The sequence below is a fragment of the Bombus vosnesenskii genome, unplaced genomic scaffold (assembly GCF_011952255.1).
Source record: "Bombus vosnesenskii isolate JDL3184/JDL3185 unplaced genomic scaffold, Bvos_JDL3184-5_v1.1 scf7180000013302, whole genome shotgun sequence".
Classification (NCBI taxonomy): domain Eukaryota; kingdom Metazoa; phylum Arthropoda; class Insecta; order Hymenoptera; family Apidae; genus Bombus; species Bombus vosnesenskii.
Window position 1 is genome coordinate 2,641,884 of NW_022882951.1, and position 26,784 is coordinate 2,668,667.

The following is a 26,784-nucleotide window of genomic DNA, read 5'->3' on the forward strand; positions in this document are numbered from 1 at the left end:
CTCTGGATGACCAGTACCGGTGAGGTGAATCATCGACAGAGAAACTATCGATTTCCATGGGTGTCGTTGCACATGCACGTGCACGCAGCGTCGCGCAAGCGGCGTCAGACCAGGATCGCTATTGTTCCAAAAGAATTCACATACGTGCGTGGGTGTGTCGCGAATGCGCAAATGCCTTGGAATTTTAAGGGTATGTAGAAAACGCGACACGTTACTCGCGATCGAGAGTGAAAATCTATGTTGGATGTAAGTCACGACTCGAGTTGCGTGAACGGCTACTTTTTATGAAACTCAACGTTTTATGTTAAGTAGAGGATTCATCAATTACAGCGATACCGGAGAATATTAAATAAAAATGTTGTTTTTTATTAAAGATACGTTGAAATATAATTATTCTATGATATCTAACATAACCGAAAAGATATCATCGACGAAGTACATTGATAGCGATAACAATTAAAATTATGCGCGAGTGCATGTAAGTACAATCCTTTCGTAATTTGTCTTTGATGATTTTGATGCGACGAAAATTCGATAGCAACAAACTTTCGTCGATATTAAGCTGTTCTTTATCAAAAAGATTTTGTTTGTACATGAGATTTCCGTTTTAGGGTCGTGCCTCTTGTTAACTGCAAGTAAAACTCCATTAACGATGATAAAAATTAAATTCTTTGTTAGGAAAATAATTATTTTCTAATCTATTGATTTATTTATCAGTGAAATATAAGTGATTTCACTTCCTTTCAAAATTTTTCATTCGTTAAAAATAGCTGTTCTCGATCGATTACACTTGACACTTAAAGCGTAGAAATGTGTTCTACATCTGCATCCTGAGAATACTGTTTGAGACATCTGAGGCTAAATCTGTGCCTTTAGTAACCCTCGTATCCCTTCAAATCTGCCATTTCTTCAATTGGAGACGAGCGACGGAAGGCAGAAGCGCGTTTATTTTTTCTTTTTCTTTACTTTCCCATAAAGAAACGACATATCCTAAATTCGATCCTTCGATAAAAATGTTTTTGACTCTTTCGTTGTGACGATAAATTCTTTTAGAATACTTAATAATCGAGTTAGATGGATTCGTAAGACAGTTTCACTCGCATAAGAATAGTAAAAAGTTTTTACCAAGCAAATTAATCCTATTCGATGTATTTATCATATAAACACAAGTTAAATAAATAAGAATTATATTTCACACCGTGAACCCATTTCTACCGCGTACAATTTTTATCAAAAAGTATTCTAAAATAGCAAAACTCATATCAGTTTCAAAGTTTCGACCGGTAATGTATAAAATTATTTCAATTATTAAAATTATTTCAATCCGAACATTTTTTAATAATTTTCTTCTTCGGCATCGATAACCTTGCGTTTCTTTTTTACCATTTTTACTCGTTAGTTACTATCTGGCAACGAAAGAATCAAAACGTACTCCGCCATAAATCTTTCTACCCTCGTAAATACGACCGAAGAGGTTTTCCCAAACGTTGAGTTAGGCTCACGAAGCTTGACAATACTGCCGGGCACGACCCTATCCGAGATTTTTCTATCCGTGTGTCACATTGAATGGCTGCAGCCATCACGTGGTCAACTCTAGATACCTTTTCGTCTCGATCGAACCATAACTATGGGAATAACGGCCGCTGTACGATGCTCGGGACCAAGCACCGGCTCTGTTCGAATAACTGTTGCACACGATCAGGGAGTTCGTGCCGCTGGGCCTATCGATCGGCACTCCCTGACCGCGAACATGACGATGACTTCCGCTCCGCGAGCGTTCGCTGTCCGTCAACGGTATCCTTAAGTGTTCCGTCGCGCTGATCTCTGTGTATTGTTTATGGCTTTGTGTGCAGACGCTTAAGAACACTGCCGCCATCACGCCCTGAAAGATAATCCGAGAATTTTTATTTAGAATCGATCTGAAGATCGTTGTAAGGCAATGTTTTCTATCCTTTCTTGAATCGCGACCATCTTTTATAATAGGTAAATAAAACCTGTGATCTCCGCCTTCGAATTTAAGGAAGGAACGTATCGAATAAGACAGTGAGAACACGTTAAAAATATTCCAGAATATAATTGTATATTTAATCTGTAAGGATTACGATTGCTAATTAAGATATGCATGATGTATTAAGATACTATATTTTTATTTTCAAGAGAATTGGCCTTTAAATCTTTAAGATGTGTTCGCTTTGGGAAAAGACACGCACACTCTTTCAAATGATGCGTCATTCTAAATCATTCTACCTAGTGAAATCGTTTTCTACGACTTTCGTTCACATTCTTCCTTTTAGAGTGTAAATCCGGCCGGCAAGGCCGCGCAATTTTTATCTTTTTCATCTGGGACCTATTTCTCAGAAATCTGCTCTGTGTTCGCAACATCGTAATGAAGGTCCGACTGTATAACAATCGGGTGTCTTTAGAATTTCTTGGAACGTGTCGTTAAGTGTTGAATTTGATGGGAATTTGATTGGTGCGATTATTTTGATGAATTTGGAACTTTTTTTTCACAAGGATCTTAAATATTGATATTAAAATTCAACTTTGAGAGATCGTTATCGAATGATTAAGAAACTGCAAAATTAATTTTTGTCGCTAGGGGGAGTTTTAAATTTAATCTTTATTACTAGAGAGGAAGGGTTTAAATTTAATCGTTGCCATTAGAGAAACGATATCTTACCACAAGCATGTGAAGAAACACGATGAACATAGTAGCATTTCGAAATCCAATATTGTCCAATAAAATTCCTGCTACGCTCGGACCAATAAATGCTCCAAGAGCAAACGTGCTGGTCCATAGTCCACTGATTAGGCCGTAGGTCTCCAGATTATTTGAAAATCCGTATTGTCTAAACATTACAAACATTATTTTCAGTAGTCAAGCCACAATGAAGTAGTTATAATTTCTGTTCAGTGCTAAAAACTTGAACTACAAATCTTAATACACGTAACTCATCACTAATTTGTCGATCCTAACACTTTTTACTAATTTCAATTTATTTTTCGCAACTCCCTTTTCAATTTCAAGGTTGCAAGCACTTGAGTTTACATTTTTAAATTTGCGTATTCTAAAATTCATTCTAAACGCAGAACTTTAATCGTGGTTCTTTAAGCATAAGAAAGAGTTCAGCTATGTAGGGTTAATGTCCATTATTAAAAATAGCTATAAATATATCTAAACGCAAGCAGACTAGATAGAGAATTAATAATTTGTTATGTTAACGTACATCGATGTCCTCAATGCATCCGTGAAACTGGCAACCAGCTGTGCAGCCATGCCTAAGCCGTGAACTACCAGACCACAAATTGTCATCCAAAGCGTAGTCGAACACGGTATGAAAGGTGCTGGACCCACTAAACAAAATCCTACGACCACGAGAATGCATCCAGCTACGGTGGCCACCTGGAAATTTAATTCAAATTGAAATTAAATCACATAGGATTGAAAACTACGAATGAGATAAGTTGACGTAGAAAATCGTGAAATACGAGGAATTTAAATTAGTGAAGATCTAGTAGTATTAGTAGGGTGGTTAATGAATAATTAGTGCAACATTTCGATAGTTACTTTTGGATGTGAATGCTTATCGCAGAGCCAGCCCCACGCAGGAGCGGTAATGGCATAAGTGCCACCGTTAATGACAAACATTAAGCCCAGCACGATAGGGCTTAGGTTAAATTGCCTTAAATGTGGCTCAAGGGTAGCTTGCAAAAATCCTATGCTCATGCTCGTCGCGATTATGGATGATGTGGCGATCAGTACGCCTGGAATTCTCAACGCCTTCGTCACGCCTGTAAAAATATTTTAAATTCACAATATTTATCTGCATCTCTGCTATTTTTTCTTGTATAATAATTTATTGTTAAAACCTTACCCACTGTACTTTGAGTTGCTTCGCTGCTGTTAGGGTGAACCGGTAGAATAAAAATGGTCATAACTGCAGTCGTAAAGAGGGCTGATCCTAAGACAACAAATGGCGTCGTATATCCACCGACCTGTATTGAAAATATTGACAAAAAGATTACATACCCTTTATTCATATATCGATTTTTAATTATCCAATTTAATAATTCATGTGTATTCTATTAAATTTATTAAATTTTTCGATTAAGAGAAAATTCTGATATTCAGTTAGTCGTTACAATGATACTCATTCTTTAAACAAAACAAAATATCGAAACAGAGAGTGTCTAACATCCTAACATACAAACAAGTTCTCTATGCTCCACTTTTTTCTCCGAGTAAATCGTAAAAGGTTCATTATTTTAAATTAGAACCGCTAGATGTTACTTAAGGCCATTAACCTCGATCATTCCGAGGAAAAAGGATCAAACATCTTCGAATAATTCACAACGTACTACCCTTAATGGATTTCAAGAAAAACAGTAGATCGATACAAAAATATTTGGAAGCGCATTGGTCTACCTGATAAAGGGCACCGCCAACGGTTGGCCCGACAATGAGACCCAGGCCAAAAAATGTCTCCAAGCTGGCAAAGGTGGTAGCGACGCTATCCGGGAATTCCTTGGCGATAATGGCGAAGCTGGCGGTGAGAAACGCCGCATTTCCTATAGCCTCGACGATTCTAATCACGAACGAAAGGACTATAAAGGGATAATGGCCGTTCACCTTGTCCAGTAGACCGAAGAAGATGGCGCAGGTTCCTGTCGTCAGGATGCCGCCGTTGAACAATAGTTTTGGTCCGATTCGATGTAACTAAGCACGTGAATGATAGTGAATGCAATCAATGTTGAAGTACTTGAGGAAAAGTAGATAAAAGTAGACAAAAAGTTGAACGAATATTCTAGTGTGTAGGTAATGTAAGTAAAATCCATTTTCTCTAACTTCCTTTTAAATCGTAAAAATAGAAAACCCGATGAATAACAAAAGTCTAAAATTATATCTCTACATTTAGAATTCTAAAACTTGGTTTTCTTGTTCGTCAAAACAAATCATAAATGAGTAGTTACGCGTTTCTCTGGTTTCAACATTGATCTATAGTTCAAAGCGAAAAATAGATTTGTTACGAGTAGAAATACGAATAGCTATGGTGCAAGTGTTTTGGTAGCCGACGGGCGATATTTTATCGTTCAGACCTTTTGATCGCGTTATTCTTTTCTTTCTTACCGATAAAGATACTCTTTTATTGAAAAAGGGACTTTTTCTCCGTAAATACGATAAGGAGGAAGGACATTTGCTGTGTGTACCATATAGATTAAACGATTGATTAATTTTAGACGGTTTCTTTCCTTCGTTTATTTCAATTTAATAGCTTTATTTAGACCCATGAACGCGATCGTCCGCGTATTTCGTCAGAGTAAGGGGAAAAACAACGCTGATAAAAGTGACCGCCTAAAAGTAGGCAATCTCCGACATCTAAGTATACGAAGCTGTCGTCGTTTAGGGTCTCGTATCTTCCTACATCTTTAAAACTTTAGGATTTGAAGGAAACAGAATTGCTCGCTCAATTGTTCTTTTTTCAATCCTTGTCAATTTTTTGAACCAACGTCTCTCTTATACACATATACATTTTGAATATGCTTTTTCAACTATAAGTATAATCTATATATATATCTAGTTTCTTTCTCTTTGACATAGCAAAAATGAAATCAGCGTAAAATTTCTAAAAAATTTGCAAAAATTCGACTAAACTTTCTGTCACCAACTAATAAAAGAAGAAGATTTCATCATAAAGAAAGTAATATATTTGAAGAGTAAATTCTAAAATTGTAAATATAATAGAATGAAGATTTGTTATATATGTTGGTGTATAATAATTAACTGTTATAAATATTATCCAAGGATCAATACAAAATTATGGTGTAATAATTATTTTACTCACGTATTGTCCATAAACGGGGCTGATGATAAAGACGATGAACTCGAAAATTCCAAAGACCAATCCATATTCTGACGGGGATGCTCCTTTTTTCTCAGCCTGCAAATGAACAGATAAGAAAATGATGAATTACGATCGATCAAAGTATAATAAACGCGTGCAATTTTTCATACAAATTTTCGATTTCACGCGAAGGAATACGAAATGTTAGACGATTCCGTGTTATTGCTACGCATTTCGTCGCATTATCACGCGTTCGACTGCAATTAACGCTGGCCATGATAAATGCCGATAAACTTTAGACACTTCACAACAGCAGAGAATCACGAACGTGGATAGGAAACGATTTCAGAAAGCAAGGAAATCTTCTGTCATTGGATTTTTAACAGTAGGCTCGTTGTCGCTGATGTTTGATTCGAAATAATAACTTTTACAAGAAGTTCTATATTTTTCACGAAGATAGAAAATGAAAATTACGAATCGTACGAAGACTTGGAAATTTTGAGATGGTCGAATGCCAGGAAAAGCTTCCAAGTTTCTCGAAAAATAATAAAGTCTAAATTATTCGAATAAATCTCAAAGTATTATATGTATATAACATTTCAAAGTTATATATAACGTGTACGATTTTGTGTTACACTTTTTCGACATCTTCTCAAATCAAAATCATCTTTACCTAAATATAGCTTGATAAAATATTCAGAAAAAACATATAATCTTTATGCTTCGAAGTTAAGATTAACAAATTTAGAGTATATTTAAGTACATTTGGATGATTAGCCTAAATAAATTTGTACTCTAGATGATGTAGCTATTAAATTAATCGGAATGAGATAAGGAGCAGTATTCAATGAAACTTACGAGGAGAATTTCGCTATGGCTACGAAAGCTGATGAAACTTCATACTTGGATTGATCCGTTTGACTTTTAGTCGAATGTTTGTGCTCCATTTCGACGAATAATCGTCTTTTATACGCATGTAATCATATTACACGGTGTCTTGTCTACCACAGACAAATTATACCTACTAAGTCGCAAAAACGGTGGATCAGTCGATGAAACTGATCAAAGTTAATTTTTAAACGCGTGTACGTTGCCCTGTTGCTCTTTCATTCGTGAAATCTTCGTTCGCAGAGTGTTAATCGTTGTGATAGGAGGTTCTGACAATGAAAAAAAAAACTCGTTGATCGACAAGAATCGTGTATTTCGTGTTACAGGAGTAAATAACGTGATTAGGATGCGTCAGATCCTTGCTTTGATTTAGAAACGTAGACAGGAAATTGTGTAAAGGATATTGCTTTTGTAAGTTGAAAATTACGTTTATAAATAAATATTTTTCTATTTCAATGTTATTTACCCATTTCATAAATTTACTTTTCCCAATTCCTTAACTTTATCCTTAAGGCAACGGCGCACTTGCAAAATGTTATTTTATTTTCTCTTTTAATAAAATATAAACGCGCGAAACATCTTCAGCGCTAGAGACAGAATTAACTTGTATTCATTTGTATCTATGTTTTAATCGTCATTAAAACGAAGCTCGTTGTTAATTACTTCCTTGTATCTAAATTACCATTCATATTTCTCTAATATCTTCGCAAGAGATAATTAGAATCTGCACGTGCTGTGCTGTGTACATACGATTGTATTCTAATCAAAGTGTTTAGTACACGTACAGTGGGATTATGCGCACATATGTGGTAATACTATAATGAAGACTTCCTGAAAATCTGGAATAGAGATCAAAACATGAATTATCTCCCTTCATTATGAGTACAGTGTATTCTAAAATAGAACTCTAACAATAACAAGAGATAACAAAGAGAAGTAATTCTTACATATAGAGGATAGCATAATTACAAAGATACGTGGCAGGAAGATATACGTTATATATATTACATATAATAGTGTAACTTTTTAGCCTACAAATTATTTAATTAAAAAATTAAATTACTAATAAAAAATAAATTACTTTTTCTACCTTTTATGGTATCGGAATATTCGATCTAAGATCATTTTTCAGTAGGTAAATGTCGTTTAAAAAAGGACTGGAAAAGTAGTTGAGAGATCGATACAAGACTAGAAATCTGGAAAAACGGACAAGTAAATATTTACGTTAAATATGCAAAAGTCACATCATTGTAATACGCCGAAGTTTACGATGTATCTTCATATAAGCAAGTATGTTTACTAAAGTAGTAAAACGAAAGTAGGATTTTACTCGATAAACAAATTTTTACGACTTGATCAGTTCCTAAGATGTGAAAGATGGAAAGAAAGATGGAAAAGAAAGTTCGTTAAAAAAATTTTTTTTTTCTACAAATACAATTAGAAAATAAATTAGGATAGTTTCGTAGGAAACGCAACATTCTGTTCTATTCTTTGGTGCGTAACATTTCGATCTTTGCGATAATTTCAATCTAGAATCGTACATAAAACGCTTAGTACACGAGTATGCGTCATCGATAACTCTCGCCCTGTCTGAGATGTGAATCATCGAAAAAATAATCGAAACTGTTATTTCAGTATTCCATAATTAGCAGCGTCTAACTCATGGTTAATTTATTTGTGGCACGACCGATTATCGTTCCAGAATTATCATTTACACGTAAGCTTCGCATGTTTCATCGCGAAAATCCTTTTTACAGTTACTTCTTGTTACTTCAAACTATCTTACATCACCTACGAAGATTTTAATTTAAACAATTTCTACGTCTTAATCTTGTGAAATTTCTTAATATCAGATTCAACGTTTTAATCTTCGAAATTTCTTAAGCCGGTTCGAAATTATTTCCTCTAATTAGTGTTATATAAACGTATAAAGGTGATTCATTGATTTCAAAGAAGAAAATGAGTATAGACGATAGCTTTGTTCGACTTGCGTAAAATGGAAATTTCTAAGCAGAAAATCAAGAGCAATACAAAAGTTCGTACATTAGTTTATTATCAGAAAATGTCATTAACATCTCTAGTTAAAGAGATTGAAACGTTTATCCGACGAGGAATCTACGTTTTGTATTTCTGAGATTATAGCGCGATACACTTGTGCATCGCACAATTCGTTTATCGGATGATACATTTCAATTTACATACTGGGAAGTTGCTGTTCTACCTTTTCAAAAATTACATTTGCCGCTATTCAGTTTGAATCATTGAAAACAGAGAACAAAAATAAATTCCTTTTTATAACCGTTGAATTACTGTATTTGTATGATTGGAATAATATTCAACCAAGAAGCAACCAAGTTATGTTATCGGTGATTATCAAAGGCAACATTTTAATTCGCGTCATATCTCTTGAACTTTCACATCTAAAATTTGTATTTTCTTTAATTTTATAACGTATAAACAAAAAATGACGAGATACGTGGAGGAATTTAGAAAAAGTAACATCACGTAAGCATCAGCAATGATCGTGGCCAGTTTCGTCAGGATTTTCTTAATATTTTGTTTATTTTTGATATCGAAGAATTTCATTTTGTTAAGTCAAGTTGAGTTTGGAGCGTAAACCTCAGATTAAAGTACTTGAAATTAATATTTGGACACCAAAGGAAGCTCTTGTATTTAAGTTTGTAAAATTGAACAATTCGCGATATTTCAATCTTTCTTAATTAATATTATTTTCGAATAGAATCGTAGCCATTTAAAGTTAATAGTTACGGGATTATATGGTGTATCAAAATACAGTATTTTTTTTTTTGCAACATTTTAATTGTCGACGATACAATTTTAATAGACCAATGACCTCAAAAAACAATTTCAATAATTTAGATAACATTACAATTACAATTTCCGTGTAGCAAAAGAGAAACTTCCACGTCCGCTATATTCCAGCCAATTTGTTATTTTGCATATTTCCCTTACAATCTTTTTTATCAAGCATACGAAGAATGTAGTATAATTTACGAGAGTTAAACCATCGTTCCTCTTTATGAAAGAAAGATTACTTGTTTTCCAGCAGGGTTACAGATTTATTTATAAATATTAAGAAAAAAATTGTAGTATCGATAAACTTTCAAATCTGACTGACGTAAACAACGCCACAACGAGACATTTTTACGTCTACGTTACACAATTTGTACGGTCTCCATGAATCGTACGCGCAAAATTATTTCAATAGACATTGCAATTTTGTTAAACGATGATTAAACGCTCAGACAATATTATCATAATAAAAATTCATCGAATAAACATCGATGTCAAAAACTGGAATTCTTTCTTCGCATTTTTCAAACGCAACTGAGTAAATTAATGACTCGACAGATCATGCATGCTGCGTTAATTGGTAATTGCGTCCCGATTTATGTTAGCCTGTCATTGACGATGAGATTAATTTCCCTCAAACGCTTGAATCGGATCGAGCAAACTTCGTGTATTATCAGGATAATTTCTTCACTGAATTTTTGTACCGTCGGATAAACGATCGCGAATTCTGAAGGACTATCCTCGTAGTTCGTATTTCTCTATTTTTATGCGATTAATTAAGACAATTCTGCATAAACAACGAAATACATAGGTAAAAAATCTCGGTAAGAAACGACGATATTTTTCATTTTTTTTTTTTTTTTGCACTATGTCCCTGAATGTTTCGCGACAACGTGATTCTTGTGTGCAGAATTATTGTAGATTTTTCAGCAAGCGTCGCGTGGATAGCGATTATGTTTCTTAATGAACCACGTAAATTGATAACTCGTACTCGAGCAACGATATTTAACCCTTAGCCAGACGGATCGATAAGCGGTGATTATTATGGAAAACGTTCTTTCGATCACAAAACAACTTATCAACGTATGCAAAATTTCTTTTCCTTGTTCGCATCTTTACAGCGTTTTCTTGACGCATATTTTCAAATGTGTTTCTCCACTATCCGATACGCCTCTGTCGACACAGTTTGATAAAACAGATTCGATAGCGGCGAAACATTTTAGGGAGTTTTAGGTTGCTCCTCAACAAGTTGAACGAATTTACATTCCATCGTTGTAATGATAATTTTCATTTATCACAGCATTCTTCCTTCCACGAATAGCATCGAACGTGATCGTGGTGTTATCGTTTCGCCAGGACTCATTGATCGTAATTTAATATCTTGCACAAACTCGAGTAACCTCGTAAACGCAATATAATTTCAATAACTGTACGCTACAATGTTTCATTATTTGTTCTATCAATTAACGATAACGATACAAATTGAAAAAAGGTTAGGAATAACATTTTGTAAGAAGAAACTAATTGCTAACTCGAAAGAACAATTATTTTCAATTCGTTCGCTGATAATAAGGTCAACAAGGTTGACTTTGACTCACGAATGCGTTTGATTTACTTAAAAATGGCGTCCAAACAAATTGTTTACAAACAATACTAAACTACAATGGTCAACATTTGTGTTCACGCGTGTTCCACTCGAACGAAAGTAGAAATTCCCTCGATTTCCTACTGTCTTTTTACTCACCTCCTGCGGATAGAACGGCGCCTGTAGCGATACACAGATCGCGTTCGCGAAATCGGCGATGCTGATGACGATCAGTGTGAGCCATTGCCTCTTGGTGAATTGTGCCATCATCTTGGCCTTCCTTTCCCAACAACTTCCTTCGAAAGACAACACCAACGGCTTTCACGATCCTCTGTCTCGACGATTCGCGCGTTACAAATCGTGTTCGTCGCGTTGCATCAGCAACCACCAACGTCGGAATCGATCGGTCTTCGACTGACCGTTGATCGTTCGGCCCACCCTTATCACCGATTTGTCGTGGCAAACGACGAGAGTACGCGAACGTGTAACAGTTTGTTCCCGGTTTGATCTCGAAACGCTTGTGACTCGACTATCCAAGGAACCAGTTACTTTTCAACAAGACAATCTTTGGCAAGCAACAGAAGAGACAAAGAGGGAGAACGAAGCAGGGTCAGAGGTCGAACGATACGCATTCTACCAGCCTACCACGATTCTAATTTCCATTATCAGCCAATATTAAACAACCTCTACGTTTCGTTTCTTGTTTCAATTGCTTCATGATCGTGCTAATAGATCGTTGGTCGACGTACGAAGGAATTTTCTTCCTTTTTTCTTAGGCGATCATTCGTGGACGCAATAAGGGAGTTTTTTAGCTTTTCTTTTTTTTATCGAAGATTTGCGAGAATTCTAAGGGAATATGATTTATGTGATACAGCGACGACAACGATGATTCATTATTTTTTTGTAACAAAATACTAGTTAACCGTACGGATAGAGGAAATGGAATTAGCGAAGCCTTTGACGATTTTTGTCTTGATTTCTATGTAAATGCGATACGCGGAGAAACTTGCTGTCTTATTAATTTAAGAAATTTTTAGAAAATGAATATGATTGGTTGGTGTACGAACCTATAGAAGAAGTTTGGAGATGATTATTATTATGAAAATTTGATTGGTCGTTCGATCAAAAATTACCCTCTCGATCGATTTGTGGAACGTACGGAAAGGAAATTCTGGTTAGCTAGTGTATTGAAACTCTAGAAGAAGTTTCGTTCGTAGGATGTATTAACGTGTATATAAACCAAGTATAATATATTCCATAAACGTAAACGCGACAGTCACGATGAAAATATAAGATTTACAAATATTTTCATATAACTAAGACGCGACGAATACAGTCAACTTATTTTCATAATATAGCTTTGTAAACAAGAAACTGTCAGAAAACCGGCAGCTATTATTATACAATGTACACAGAAAATTGAACTATCTTGAAATCTCGTGACTCGTCTTTGACAACTTATCTACAATGTCTTAGTCAGTCGCGTGATAAATTATTGATCCAAACACGCTGATAAAGTTCATTTATTTTCCTTTCTCTATATAAAGCAGGAAATAAGACAACGCAAAAGTTAAGCGAGAGATCATTGCATATTGAAATTAACGATAAGTATATTACGCTATAAGTTTACTTCCTTGTTAAAAGCAGCAGAAAGTAATACGGTGTGACAAAGATTGTTTGAACAGAAAATTAAAAAATTTCACGAAAAAGCGATAAAAGGTTGAAAGTACCTGAAAAAATACTTAAAACTTCGAAAAAAAAAAAAAAAAAAGAAAAATAAAGGAAAGTAAACGGTAATGAGAATATTAAACTGATCAAAATAAACGAATCAAAATTACGACGATGACTTGGAAATTTCTTCTGTATTCTATACACTACGATGCATTTGGAATAAATTATCCTTCAACTACGGTTCAAGCAATCAAAGTTCCACCCTAACACTAACCGAACAACAACAGTATTCGCAACTCGATAATTCCTACAAAAAATTTCTCTCTATTAATCTTCTTTACCTACCATCGACGATAAAATGCACAGAAATGCACGATACATACGAATTTAGTCCAGCGAAATCCATCTTCGATTTTCAATCATTCTTCTGTTTCACGTGCAACACGGTTCGTCTGTTCCACGTTCAAATCGCGCTTGAAAATAAGGAAAAAGCGCGACTTTCTTCGATAACGTTCGGGACGAACGAAAGGAACGATCTGAAGAAACTACGTGTCACGAAGCCAAACTTTCAACGGGATCTTGGTCAAGGCTTTGCCAAGGAAATTCTTAAAGTGTTTGGCGATGCTGGCACTGGCGGCTGGTCTCATTTCTTCGATGATTTCCTTCGCGTTCTGGTTCAGGAACTGATTCATCGCCTGACCGATCACGTTGTCACCGTTTAACTGATCGACCACGCGGAATCGTGCTCGACCCAGGCTGAAATCGATCAGCATTCGTGCCACTTCCAAGTAACGAATCCCATCGCGGATCACCTCTGCTCCTTGGACACGAGCGATGGCTTGAACGTCGCCTGGAAAACACATTTCCCTGGATTTTTGTAGGATTATCCGAGAACCAGATTTTTCAAACTTTGTCCTCCAAGGATATACGGGAGAAAAAAATATTTTGCGGATATTTTACGGGGATATATATATATATGTGTGTGTGTGTGTGTGTTTAATAGAACTTACGTAGAGAATTTTCGAAAACTTTCGAACAGAGTTTTAGAAATGTAACCGACTCACCAAAAAGCGCCCAAAATTCCCCATGACTTTGAATTGGGAAGAGCAGCACGTTTCCTACCACTTCGTAGCGGCCTTCGAGTTCGATCTTTGGGAATGCCAAATGAAGATCAAGCCTATATGTCTGTATGTCGATTCGTGTTTTCGAAATTGTATAATTTCCCGCTCCTATGACGGTGATGTTAGAGAACAGCGCTTTAATACGAACGGCTCCTTGACCGTTCTCCATTCCTAATTCCGGGATGATCAGTGGTTCGATCGGAGGTAAATCCAGATCAGGAATACCTAAGAAAGTGGAATTCTGTGTAATGAAAATAATTAATTCTCTCTCTCTCTCTCTTTCTCTCTCTTTATGCATATATTATATTCGCAATTCCGTTTGTCTGTAAAAAGGTATAACGGAGCTTCTATTCAATTAGCGTTTTAGTACGAGCGGTAGACAAAGTGATATTTGGGAATAAGGACACGAATAAGGCAAGCTTTCAAAGTGATGGAAAGGCCGCTAGTTTATATAAGAATTTCAAATTACATGCGCTTATTAATCACAGGTTATATAAATACTAAAATATTATACGTAGCGATTAAACCGATGTTCAGAAATCTATTACACAACACACCTTCGCTCTAATGCAATTCGATAGCGTACTTTTAATTTCTGAAAGAGTCGATTCACTTCGATGTGCAATGGTAATACTCGCTTCGATTCAACACAAAGAATTCGGTCTCGAAACTAAATCTTCAACTTACCCTTAAGTAAATACGGCTGCAGATGGTTCAAAGTTTTCTGAAAGCATACGTCTATCTTCGGATCTGACCTACTGCACGGTAATATGTACTCGGCTGTGGAAAAGGACAAATTTTGGAAGAATAGATTCAGAAAATTGAACAATTATTTTTACACGACGGCAGACCCGTGAAATTTTCAGTCACGCGATCCTAACTTCGGTTGTTAAGTTATCGCGTGTCTTCCTACTTCCGGTACCTTTATGCAACCACTCTCACTTCCGATCTTCCCGGTAAACGAACCTAATTTTTCTAGCGAGCCAATTTGCTAGTTAATTATTCGCCGAGCGATTATCAGGCATTTTATAATTATTTAACGATTATCTATGCTTTTTAAAAGAGTTTAGCTTGGCTTTTGCGTTTCGAGGCTTTTAATTTAATTACGAAGCTCTTTGTTTAACGCTCGAAGGACTTTCTGTTTGTTTTCGAAATTCATGTTGATGGAAAAGATAATCGACGAAGTGTACGCGAATTAAATTAAATATTTCAAACTTTTCATCGTTTCAATTTTGCGTCTATCCTGAAAATTCGTAGACATTTTCTTATCTTTTTCGTTATTTAGTTTACAAATGACGCTAACCATGTGCTTTTTCCTGATAGAAATGCAAAGCACCAATGGTCGATCGATCTTGACATACAATTCAATTCGACGCTCAGAGAATTCCTTAAAGGTTCCCAAAATTGATTCTTATCGATAAATAAATGCAAATTTTCTATGCGTAATAGAGAACTTGTAGAATATTAATTTCTATGCACTAATATTGAAGAAATGACGCAATGGTAGAGTACGACGTTACAATATCAACCAAAGAGATAAAATTTATAAGGTATAGGTACTTGAATATGTATAACTTTGAAATTATTAGGTTGTCCGGAAAGTGTCTTTCTTTCGCAAACGTGTATTTTACAACAATGCACCTTCATACAAACGTGAAAGCAAGTCTGTGAAACGTCGCGGTGTTTATCTCAACAGAACAAAATGATATAAGAGAAAAAACGTTGTGCGTCTATTATTTCCTCATAAAACGAAAGAAACTTGTCGCGCAACCTAATACGTAGCATTATAAGGAGTTAAATAATAATAACTTCGTTTAAAAACGTCTTTTTATATTGGAATTTTCCCTCGTTTCGTCATCGAACAATTTGCTTGAATATATAGCACTATTTATTTTCCTCTAACGTAGGAACTGCGTTTATCCCAACAAATTCTTAAAAGCATCGAATGAGAACCAATCACAATGATTGTACGTTACGTCAGTGGAGAAAATTTACGACGCTTGGTTTTCTCTATTTTCTTTTTTTTTTTTTTTTTACGCTATACGTTACAAAAGGATACAAAGAGCTGACAAGCTTAACGTTTATACTGAAATTTACTAGTTTTCTTACTTTTATTCTCATTTGGCTCGAGAACAATTCGTTTACTCGTTGAATAATCGTTAAATCGTAAAATGCTTCATACTGGCTAGAAATTTATGCCATTAAACACAAACGCATCGGTTCTTGCGTTAAATTCGTTTGACGTATTGCTGTAATGGTCGAGAATAACGCGCAATGGCCCGATGTTGTAACATTTGAAATTTTATGGAATACTTTAATCCTGTTACGTTCTTTATGTCACTTTCGACGCAACGTTGTTCGTCCATCGTCCATCCTGAAGTTTTAACCAATTTTAAACAGTGGAATTAAACGTAAATGGAAATAAGTCAGTTTCGGTCTTTGCGAATGTATCAACATGTTTGAACTAAAATCCATGCGCGCTGGTATAACATTGAATGTGTTAATAGTTCAAACGGAGTTGCCTGGAAATACGCTGAAATATTAGGTTGTCCGAAAAGTGTTTTTTACAACAATGCACCTTCGCACAAACGTGAAAGCAAGTCTGTGAAATGTCGCGGTGTCTATCTCAACAGAACAAAATGATATAAAACAAAAAACGTTGTGCGTCTATTATTTCCTCATAAAACGAAAGAAACTTATCGGACGACCTAATAATATACAGCGTCGTGAATGCAATAGTAGGGTATCATCGATACTGTGGTACAACGTGCATATATTAATTACCTTCGAGTAATACAACCGATAAATACCAAGATTAATTTATACTAAAACTTCCCATAAATTATTAGGTTACCTTAGCATCGCACCTGTGAATTTTATCACGAACATAGGAAAGCTAATATTTCAACAATTGTTTGCTACGTCGACTAAGAACACTCGGATCTACATTCATACTCTATCCAAAATATCTATACATACGTATATATCGACCATACGAAACTCTGCAAAACTAGACGATCAAACGTCACCTTTTTGGCGAACAGCGAAAATCGATAAAACCGTCAACCATATTCAAAACCACGCTCATCAACAACGTGCCATACAAGGTCCACGACCAAAGAAACGATCTGGACCGTTCGATGCACCGTCCCGGTTGCGTGTATAGGCTTTCACTCTCGAGGAATCGCAGCAAGGGTCGGACTCGCGCGAAGACGAGCGTGTAAGCGGTTGATCGAGGATACGCCATCGTAAGACCGACTCTACGTAAGCGTCGACCGCGTTGCCACTTTCTCCGGCCGATTACCGTCGATCCACGGACCCGTTACGCAATCTCTGACATAACCTTCGCCACGCCATCGAGAGCCGTTACGCCATGCTCGCTACCATTACGTCGGACGCGCTGACCAACGATACCTTTGACGTTTTTGAACGTTCGCTTGGCCGGTCCAACTGGCCTCTGTACGATCCAGGAATTTTAAATTGTAATTCTTATCGAAGTAGAACGACGATGTTGCGTTTAACGACGACAGGTCATTCTTGTGGACCGTGAGAGGGGTTGGAGGGTAGAGATCGAGGCTTTTCCTCAGTTTCGTGCGATCGAATTTTTCACAGAGTTCGGTTCAGGACGAAGAGGAGCTTTTAGAATTTTTGCCATTATGAATTTTCGGCGATTGACGGTTTTGGGTCGTTGCGTGACAGTTGCCACAAGAATTTTAATATCGCCGAGTGATTTCGTGGGATCAAATGGTTAACGGAATTGATTTTTCGTTGATTTGACGAACATGCGTTTTTGTTTGCTCGAAAGAATCAAACGAAACACCGCAATAGTCCAGCAGTTTTTCAAGCGAATACATTGAACAACGTACTGTGAATTGGCGTCGTAAATTCATCGATGATGAAGCGTCCGTGGTTTTCGAAACGAGTTTGAAAGCTCGACCTTCGTTCGATGTAACGACGCAATTAGAAAATTCGCTAGCATTCCACAACTAATGTGCAATTTCCTTGTGCTCTACCTACGTAGAAAGAGAAAGTATCATGCCAGGAATATGTCAAGAAAAATGTCCGATTCAATTTGTAGGTATTCGTTCGTCTTATGTTTCTTATCGCGATAAGAATCTCTAATACCAGAGTGAAGACAAGTCATCGAAAAGAAACGAAAATAATCGAACACAAACCTAATCCCAATCGATTAGAATTCTACAACAGATCTCGCAATTCTTCGATTTGATTTTCAAAAGAAATTTCCTCAACGAGCAATAAACGATGGACTCGTCCAAAATTCTACGTGAAAATTACAGTTCCTCGATTACAGTTTTAAGCAGAATTTTCTATAGAGAAAATAAATAATCGCATGGCAAAGTTAGTCAGAGTTGTTCAGTTTCGTTAAAAATCTTGTCAAAATCTGCAATTTTATTCTCGAACTAACGAAACGTTAAATAATCGAACAATCAACTCATTGTCAGTCAAACTTACGTAGTAATTTTCACACACGTACACCTATACTACCCACGCGTTTCTTCAATCTCGCTTTAAATCCTCACAACGAAATTCTCTAATTTAAGCTGTCTCCAATAAACATCCAAGAGGAAATGAAAATAATCGGACAACCGACACGGTCAAAGCGTCGCACAGAAGCCTCGATTCCTCGAGAAAACGAAAGGATTTGATAACAAAGGGAAACGCGTGCGATGCAATACGCTTTCGCGATATAATCGTTTCCCACAATTGCCGTCCGCGTGGAAAGAGAAAGGTAGATACGCTCAATGGTCGTAAAAGGAAAATACGAGTAATAATTACTCGTTCGTAACGTGATTTAACTTCATTCTACGCCAGTTACGTACGCTCTTGTTAAACGAAACTGCCAGCTAATCGAGAACGACGCTTGTCACCTTCCATAGAATCCCGGAATTTCCAACACCCTCTAATTATTATCCAACGTTCGTCTGAATAAGAGTCGACTCTTGAGTCATCGTAATATCGTGGAAAGTGGTTGCATAACGACATTTGTTTCATTAACTCTCGAACGTCAGTCGTTGATTTTTAGTTGCCAATTAATTATTTTATCGACCGATTGTCACCGTTAAATTATGTCAAAAAATGAATTTCGTTGACAAATTACTTTACGGACTTGATAAGAAAATGATCGAGACACGTGCGTCTCACAAAATTGTGGTAGAATTCTATTTATTTATATAATGGGAATTCACTGATCCTCCAGGCACTTGTGACTTTTCGTTTATATCGTAGGAACGCACATTCAAACGAGCAGATTCAACGAAGATTTCGTTAAATTCGCGTACATCCTCGGTAAATGGAGTTTGCATAAACAAAGTTCCACCGTAGCGTAAAAGAGGCACTAAAGAGGCTTACGTATCTCGAAGTTCGGCTCATTCGGCACAGGATTGTTTTGCTCCTTGTCAGAGGACACGAGTTCTCCAGAGAACAGTGCAAATATCACCACACAGAGTATCCCTCGCTGTTGTAACATTCCGGAGAACTTCGACCTCGATCGAGGTCCCCTGGTAGATTTTTAATCGGTCCTGGACGTTGTACGTGTTTTGAAATATTTCTAAATTTTTCCACCAACTTCGAACGTTAAGGTGCAACTTAGAAATTCTATTTTAAATATCCAACAGTCGATGGTCCCTTTTTAATTTGTCGACGAATACACTTTGTAAGTTTTATCAACCGTTCCGGTACACCGATTCACTGTTCTTTTAATCAATTTGTTTCTTTCTTTTAATTTTCGATAATTCGAGGATCTTTTAATCTTCTTTCGAAAGCGACACGAGATGTATAAAGAAAAATGGTGAATGGAAGCGAGGGATCAGGGTGGTAGCTGAATGGATCGATTCTCGTAAACTAAACACGCGTTCTCTTCGTATTCTGTCTTATATGCGAGGGTTCCCCTACTCTGACTTCTGTTCGGCTGTAAACGCCATCGTATTCGACTCTGCTTTTTGTATCTCACAGGTGTAATCCATACTTTTTATCTTGCAGCTGGAAAAATAAGTTTCTGACGAAAATTGAAAAATAATTCATCGGATGGTTCCGTGTTTTCGCATTCCTTTTATTTCCATTTCATATGTTAGCCGAAGTAAAACAATATTTTACCTTTACCTGGTTGGTAATTGAAATATCGTTAATGAAATAGAATTAATTACAGCATTGTTTCATAGGTTAAAATAACAATTAACGCCGACTGAATATCAACGAATACCATGTCTATAACATATTTTCAATTTAAATTAATTATCCTGTCACGTTATTTAAAAAGTCATAATATTCGTCTGTCATACAACTAACATCGCTATTGCCATACCGTGAATAATAAAGAAACGTGTCTGCAATTCACTGTCACGCATTTCTGTCACAAGTCTATTATTACACGCTTATGTGGTTCGATAAACCGTAGGTAGATCTAGAACCCTCGTTATATTAGAATTATCGAGACCGTGCAATTTTCAGATCGAATTTACCTGTTATAGACGACATTTAATTTTAGGAGTCTAACGTTACGCAATATGGTGTCGAGGAAACATAACAGTCGGACCCAAAAAAGCGTATACCTATGCACTGCCGAACGAACGGTATAATTTGCGCAATCGCGCTTCGTTGGATCATTGCGAGAGCTCTACATCATCCGGACGACCTATTACGAGTATTTTAATGATATTAATTCAAGCAGATGGAGAATGCTCATTGCGAAACCACCTTGTTTCGCTTGCTCGTGCTCTTCTTTGTAATTTCACTCATTTTGTTCCGCGCCATTGTCTTCTGTATTTTCATAAATGACGAAAGTCAGTTTTGGAGAATCGTCGAAATTAAAGGAAAAATAGATGTTCGTGCGAATAATTGTTCGGTGCGTGAAATATTGTGTAATAAATGAAACGTTTAGGTTGGCTTTTATAGGAGAGGGATCGAGGTTGTGGCAAGCGAAATTTTATTGGGAAACATTCATCATCGTCTGTTTTTTTCGAGATCGCAAGGACGACGAACATTGGAATTCTCTATGAAGTGCTTCTCAACCGTTGTTATTCTTAAACCGGTTATTTACAAATTTTCTTTTCATTCATATCGATAAATATTATTTCCATAAATCCCAATATCTTCGACGCGTAATTCTTTTTAATAAAATTTAATAAAATCGTCTTTATTTCCTCGCTTAGCATCGATTAAATTAGGCAGAATGCGATAAGATTAAATTTAACTAAATTTTAACCCGTCGAACTAATTTTACTCCCAGAGTGATTGAACAGAAAGTGCTTGAATATGAGTTATATGTAATAAGAGTAAATCGATTGGGACAAAATTAGAGAAGAAACAGGAATTTAATGGTTGAAAGTATTATGTAAAAATTGCTAGTTTATTTTAAGCCTCTGGCGAGAAGTATTAATGGCTGATAATAGTAAGTCACGATGTTCGTTGCATAGCTGGCCATGAATGTATAATGCGGCATTGTCTTTTCGAATTGGTCCTTGATAGAGATCGTGCACTGCATGCTTGACAAATTACTCGGAAATAAGCAACGAAGAAAGCTACATTTTGCAAGACTTCTTTCAATCTGATAGAATAAATATATACCCAAATCTGCAATTTATTTTCAAAAGTTCACGATCAGAAATTCATATTTCACGTATGATCCTTAATTAAATTTAATTAAATTGCGTAGATAGAGATGTTACAAAGAAATAACTTAATTTTTTACTTTACGAATCTGCCTTAAATGCATATACTTACCGCTAGAAAATGTAAGATTTTGCTTGAAAAATTGGAAGAATTTAGTTATTATATTTCTAAATACCCCACTAGTGAACACGGTCTTTTATTTAATTCATTAAATTAATTATCGATTTTCGTTAGTTTAGATAATTTAAATTATTTAGATACATTTTCAAGCAAATATCTTTGGTATAAAAATATTAAGAAAATATTTAGCAATTTTTCCTTTCAAATATCAGAAACAAAATAACGATGATTTAGTTCCTTGAATTCTCTACTTTTAACAAAGGAAAACATAGGCGTTATATGAGTAAATATTTCACGAACCTATTCTGGTTTTAATGATCCAACTAGTCGCTTAGGCACCTTGAAACTTTCGGATGTTTCACGGTGTTTGAAGAAATTCCGAAAGAACTTGTCGCTGTTGCCCAATTTGTAACTCGTAAGAAACCAAATGTCGACATCAATGCTTTGTAATACGAGATTCTTATAAATGTACATAAATACTTTAAAAATGAAAGAGCAGTTCCACAATTGGAAATAAGGAACATTGAGAAGGATATGGAAAATCTTCATAATAATTTTTCTAAAGTTTCTAAGTGTAAGTATGTGATATAAGCGACAGATTAAAGCTTGTAACAAAACGAGCAATGGTAATAATAAAAAATTACAAATTTCAACAGAAATTACAAATTATAAAATAGAAGAAAAATTACAAATTTCAAATTCGACAGAAAATTATCATAGACAAGAAGACAGGAGTATCAATTATCTATCACCAATAATTAAATTAAATGCAAACAGATCTCGTAACAATTATTCAACTGTACAATTGCGATAACGAGTACACTATATCCTGCGATATTCATGAAATTGTTTCGACCATTGTTTGGCAGTACCATCGCACATCGATTATTGAAAATGTCAAACGTATTATCAGAATTGCGAAGGTGTTTCGGAATATATGCAAACTCCCAACGGGAATCATTTACGAATGCGTTACGTTGTAGTCGGCTGAGGTACATTGGCTTGAACGTGACTATACATACTTTCGCGAAGATGAACGAAAGGCTTTTAAAGGCTATTTTCTTGCGACACCGGTACATAATTGCAAAGGAAATTACTCATTCTTGTGGACTGCTTAGAAAAATCAATATTTTGTAAACTTTATTAAATAAAATAAAAGTTTTATAAAACATTGTTTTTCTTAATTTTTCTAATCTCTGAATCTTTTAAATAATTTCTTATCTCAAGCAAAGAAAACGAAGCAAATGCATTGGAACATTGCAGCAACAAAAACAGTTTTCACGCACATAATCATTCGCGCAGTTAGGATCTTTTCGGTAATACCAATGGCAATGATTGACGCTGAAAGGAAACAGGATAATATAAATGTCTCGTAAATTAACAATTTTTAAAAGCAACCGATTAGCTGACCTAAAATTACATCAACAGACCCGTTGATTTCTCAGTCTTTAATTTCTTCGTAGCGTCTTTCGCAATAGTATCATTACTTCACGACAATAGTTGAGCAGCAAAGAATTACGACCCTTGATTCGTAATTCGAATCTGCTGCGGGTAAAACGTTATTTAAACAAAGAGCCTTGTTCATATTTATAAAACCATGCATATGAATCTATTTAAATTCCTGAAATAACAAATATAAGTTAACTGAACTTATATTGTTATAAAATTCAATCGTAAATTAATCAAAAATATCAACATCCAAGTCTTATTTATCGTGTACTAAAATAATATTGTACACGTGTGATTGCTTTTATTTTTTGACACCATTTGAGAATCTACTGTTAATATATTTTTCAAAAACTGAAGTTTCGAAGTAAGAAAATTTATAATCTGGAAACTAGATAGTTTTATTTCCTATTTATTATAGAATTCTAATAAGAATACAAGGAATATGATATAACGATTTACTTTCGGTATAAAACTGAGCGAGGACTTTTATTAGCGCCTACAATGCTGTTCTACGATTTACACACTCGTCGTGCGGTTATCTTCGTTTAGGCTCGTGAGTTGTAGGAAACTGTAAAATTAATTATCGAATACTAATTACGTATTTTCAAATAATTAGAGAAACGTTGAAAGAAATCTGGAAACTATCTTGAAAAAATGTTTAGAAATTTTTAGGAGAAAATAGAAATAACTGCAATTTGTAATTTTATAGCAACTTCGAAAACAGTATTTAAAAACAAGATATAAAAATCTAGAAAAACTTACAAAATCAATCGATACATCGCGTTAACGTGTTTACAGGAGAGAAAAAAAAATATATAATATTTTACTTCAAGGTGGCAATAATACATCCTCCGGAAACACCGAGAAAATCTTATTCGTGAAATTCGTGACCAACATGGCAACGGTCTCCTCCAATTTCGGCCTTATCTCCGTTATCACCGTGCTCCAGTTCTCGTTCAAGAAAAGATTCATGGCGGCTGAAAGCGTTTCGTCGCCGTTGAACAAATTATCTAAGCGTACAGTGGCATGGCCGATCTCAAAATCGACGTAAATGTCCTCCACCTTCTGATGAATCAACCCTGTTCTCTCGTTACGATAACGTTCCAACTGTAGAGCGACAATGGCATCGATGTCTGTGAAGTTTCCGTATCCGATACCATTTCCTGTGATTGGTAGCATTATAATTCTACCATCCATGATGTAATTCGCTACCATTTCCAGTCGTGGAATGTAGAGTTCCAGGTGTACTACATTTTTGTCTAAGTCGAAGCTGGTAAAAAGATATTATTCGTAGAGTTAATCTAAATACCTAAGATTACGAGATCATTTTTTAAGAAAATGGTTTATTTTTATTATCATTACATATATATATTTATTATTATTTTTTGTTCTTTTAATTTCCTAGAGGATTAGCGACGCATGGTTCGTTAGTTTTTCATTAATCCAGGTATGATACAGTACAGGCGAAAGATACGACGAAAATTATTGCGATTAAATATTTCGGAATATACGAAGTTCACCGACGAATGATCAAAGCCCGACAAATCGATATACAAGGAATTGCAAACCATTGTATTGGCAATTAAGCGATTGCGGATTTTATCAATAGGTGAAACTGACAAAATCACTTAGTTGCCAACCCAATATATCGTACGTATTTCGAGCGACGTGTGAGTATTAGAAAGGAAGAAAAATACATAGAGATATTGATTGAAATTCAAGGACATACCTGATGCTCTTAGGTACGAAGTTAGTGCCACCATAAATGGACACGTTGTTATACCTCGCGTGAATATAGATTGGCCCGGAACTTTGGTCAATTTGGATTTCTTCTAAGCGAAGCGGTTCACACGTTGGAATCCCAAGAGCTGTTATTCCATTTTTTAAATACGGTTTCAAGGAAACGACACTTTGCATTATACAATCGTCGAGGAATGGATCACTTTGATGACATATCTTCAAGAACGATGCTAAAAAGGAAGCACATTGTTTTATTTCGTTGATTCAAAATGAAAAATAAAATTCGATGTTTTATTCGTTAAATACTTCGTTCTTATCCGTTACTCGTATAAAATGTCCGAAAAAGAAACGATACGAATTATACTTTATATAAAAATTCGCATGAAACATTTCATTTTCATCGATTATAAATAAAGTAGGTGTTTTCGCTTCGTTAGAAGAAAAATCCAAGTATTATGTTCGCTGTTTATTAGCCTTCGATCTCGTCCAGAATTCAAGTTAGACCTGAATTCTTTGTACAATTAGATCGCATGATTTTCTATACGATTCATCGTGAATTAAATGCTAGTGTTCCAGTTTGCAATGATAACGTCTGCATACCGGGTGTTTTAAGAATCTATCCTGACAATATGTCGTTGTGTCATATAGCAGCGAAATATTTAAGAAGCAAATATTTCATTTTAATTTAAAATATTCCTATAAATTGCTTCGTCGAATAAAATTACACTGGATTAATCTTAGACAATATATAGTTTCGGTCAAACAATGTAAATATTATTTCAAATATTGCGTTTAGATAGAATGAAAAAAAAAAGAAGATACAGTAGAAATCGCGTAGCGACATTTACGAGAAAAATAGGGTACTTACGGATTTCTGGAACAAGTAAAGAAATCGACGAGCGACTTGTCACCAAAAGTATTAAGAAAAATCCGTAGAACCGCATTGTTGTTGTCACGACGGTGTTCGATCGCGAAATAATTTTGTGCCATCGAAAATTGCCAACGTGTTATTGATTGCCAATCCGCTGACATCGTCATTTCTATTACACCTGCAGTTCCTTTTACGGGTTACGCAATTTAATGTTCCGATATTTGTCTTGCGTCAATTTTATCGCACTTGTCATTCCTTCGTGAAGGAATTTCCTCGCAAATTAATTCATTGACTCGAGAAACTGAAAGATATTGTTTCGAATCTTCCTAACGAACGTTCCCTTGCGAGTGTTTTTAATCGGATATGAATTTTCCATCAAAATACCAAGCTTTTACACCGACTTGAAATAATAAGATACATTTTTATTTGACCATTATTTCTTTGTGATAATAATACGATTGTTACATCGGGCACGTAAAAATACCTAAATCTAACAAATTTTCATCGAGGCGTAACAAAACACGCGAAAATGGATCAGCATGTTCGAATCTAAATAAAAAATCCGAAGGAAACCTTCAACGATATTTTTATAATAAAACTTAGCCTCACCTTCACCCAAAAACCAAGTTCGTCGCACCTCCCCATTTTCCCCCCACATTTTTCCCAACCTTCCCACCGAATCATCGAACAAAGCACAACTACGCTCCCCATTAAGCGTCATGTCGCAGCTACCACATACTGCGATGTACATTTAAGAACAAGCTATTACGCAACAGCGAACAACTCCGGTGGTGCGCTATTTGCGGCCATAATGTCTTCCACTTAAGGTCGGGGAAGGACCTTGCCCCCTATTACGTCGCATCGAGGGCGAAACGCGATGTTCAAGTCGCTAGAGGAAGAAAGAAAAGAAGTTGTATAGACAACTAGAAAGAACGCCTAGTTAACGAGTATCAGAAGAATCAGAGTGGTCCATGGCCCAGATCCGATGCCCTTCCACGATGCTGTATAAAACGCATCATCCACTCGCGATCGCCGCTTTTGCACGAGCACACG

The 26,784-nt window shown here is 35.7% G+C and overlaps 3 protein-coding genes across 3 annotated transcripts; all 3 read right to left on the minus strand.

Moving 5' to 3' along the window:
• Window positions 1-343: 343 nt before the first annotated feature.
• LOC117234137 (MFS-type transporter SLC18B1-like) lies at window positions 344-11,400 on the minus strand. Its single transcript, XM_033495067.1, has 8 exons — window positions 11,290-11,400; window positions 5,844-5,939; window positions 4,427-4,717; window positions 3,876-3,996; window positions 3,569-3,792; window positions 3,228-3,403; window positions 2,681-2,849; window positions 344-1,882 (listed from the first exon to the last, which is right to left on the minus strand). The coding sequence occupies exons 1-8, from the start codon at window positions 11,398-11,400 to the stop codon at window positions 1,580-1,582; spliced, it is 1,491 nt and encodes a 496-aa protein (XP_033350958.1). The 3' UTR covers window positions 344-1,579.
• A 931-nt stretch (window positions 11,401-12,331) lies between these two features.
• LOC117234139 lies at window positions 12,332-19,796 on the minus strand. The gene is made up of 4 exons (XM_033495070.1): window positions 19,293-19,796; window positions 14,610-14,702; window positions 13,866-14,147; window positions 12,332-13,651 (listed from the first exon to the last, which is right to left on the minus strand). The coding sequence occupies exons 1-4, from the start codon at window positions 19,408-19,410 to the stop codon at window positions 13,347-13,349; spliced, it is 798 nt and encodes a 265-aa protein (XP_033350961.1). The 5' UTR covers window positions 19,411-19,796; the 3' UTR covers window positions 12,332-13,346.
• A 3,634-nt stretch (window positions 19,797-23,430) lies between these two features.
• LOC117234140 (protein takeout-like) lies at window positions 23,431-25,958 on the minus strand. The gene is made up of 3 exons (XM_033495071.1): window positions 25,729-25,958; window positions 24,850-25,090; window positions 23,431-24,390 (listed from the first exon to the last, which is right to left on the minus strand). The coding sequence occupies exons 1-3, from the start codon at window positions 25,802-25,804 to the stop codon at window positions 23,949-23,951; spliced, it is 759 nt and encodes a 252-aa protein (XP_033350962.1). The 5' UTR covers window positions 25,805-25,958; the 3' UTR covers window positions 23,431-23,948.
• Window positions 25,959-26,784: the final 826 nt, after the last annotated feature.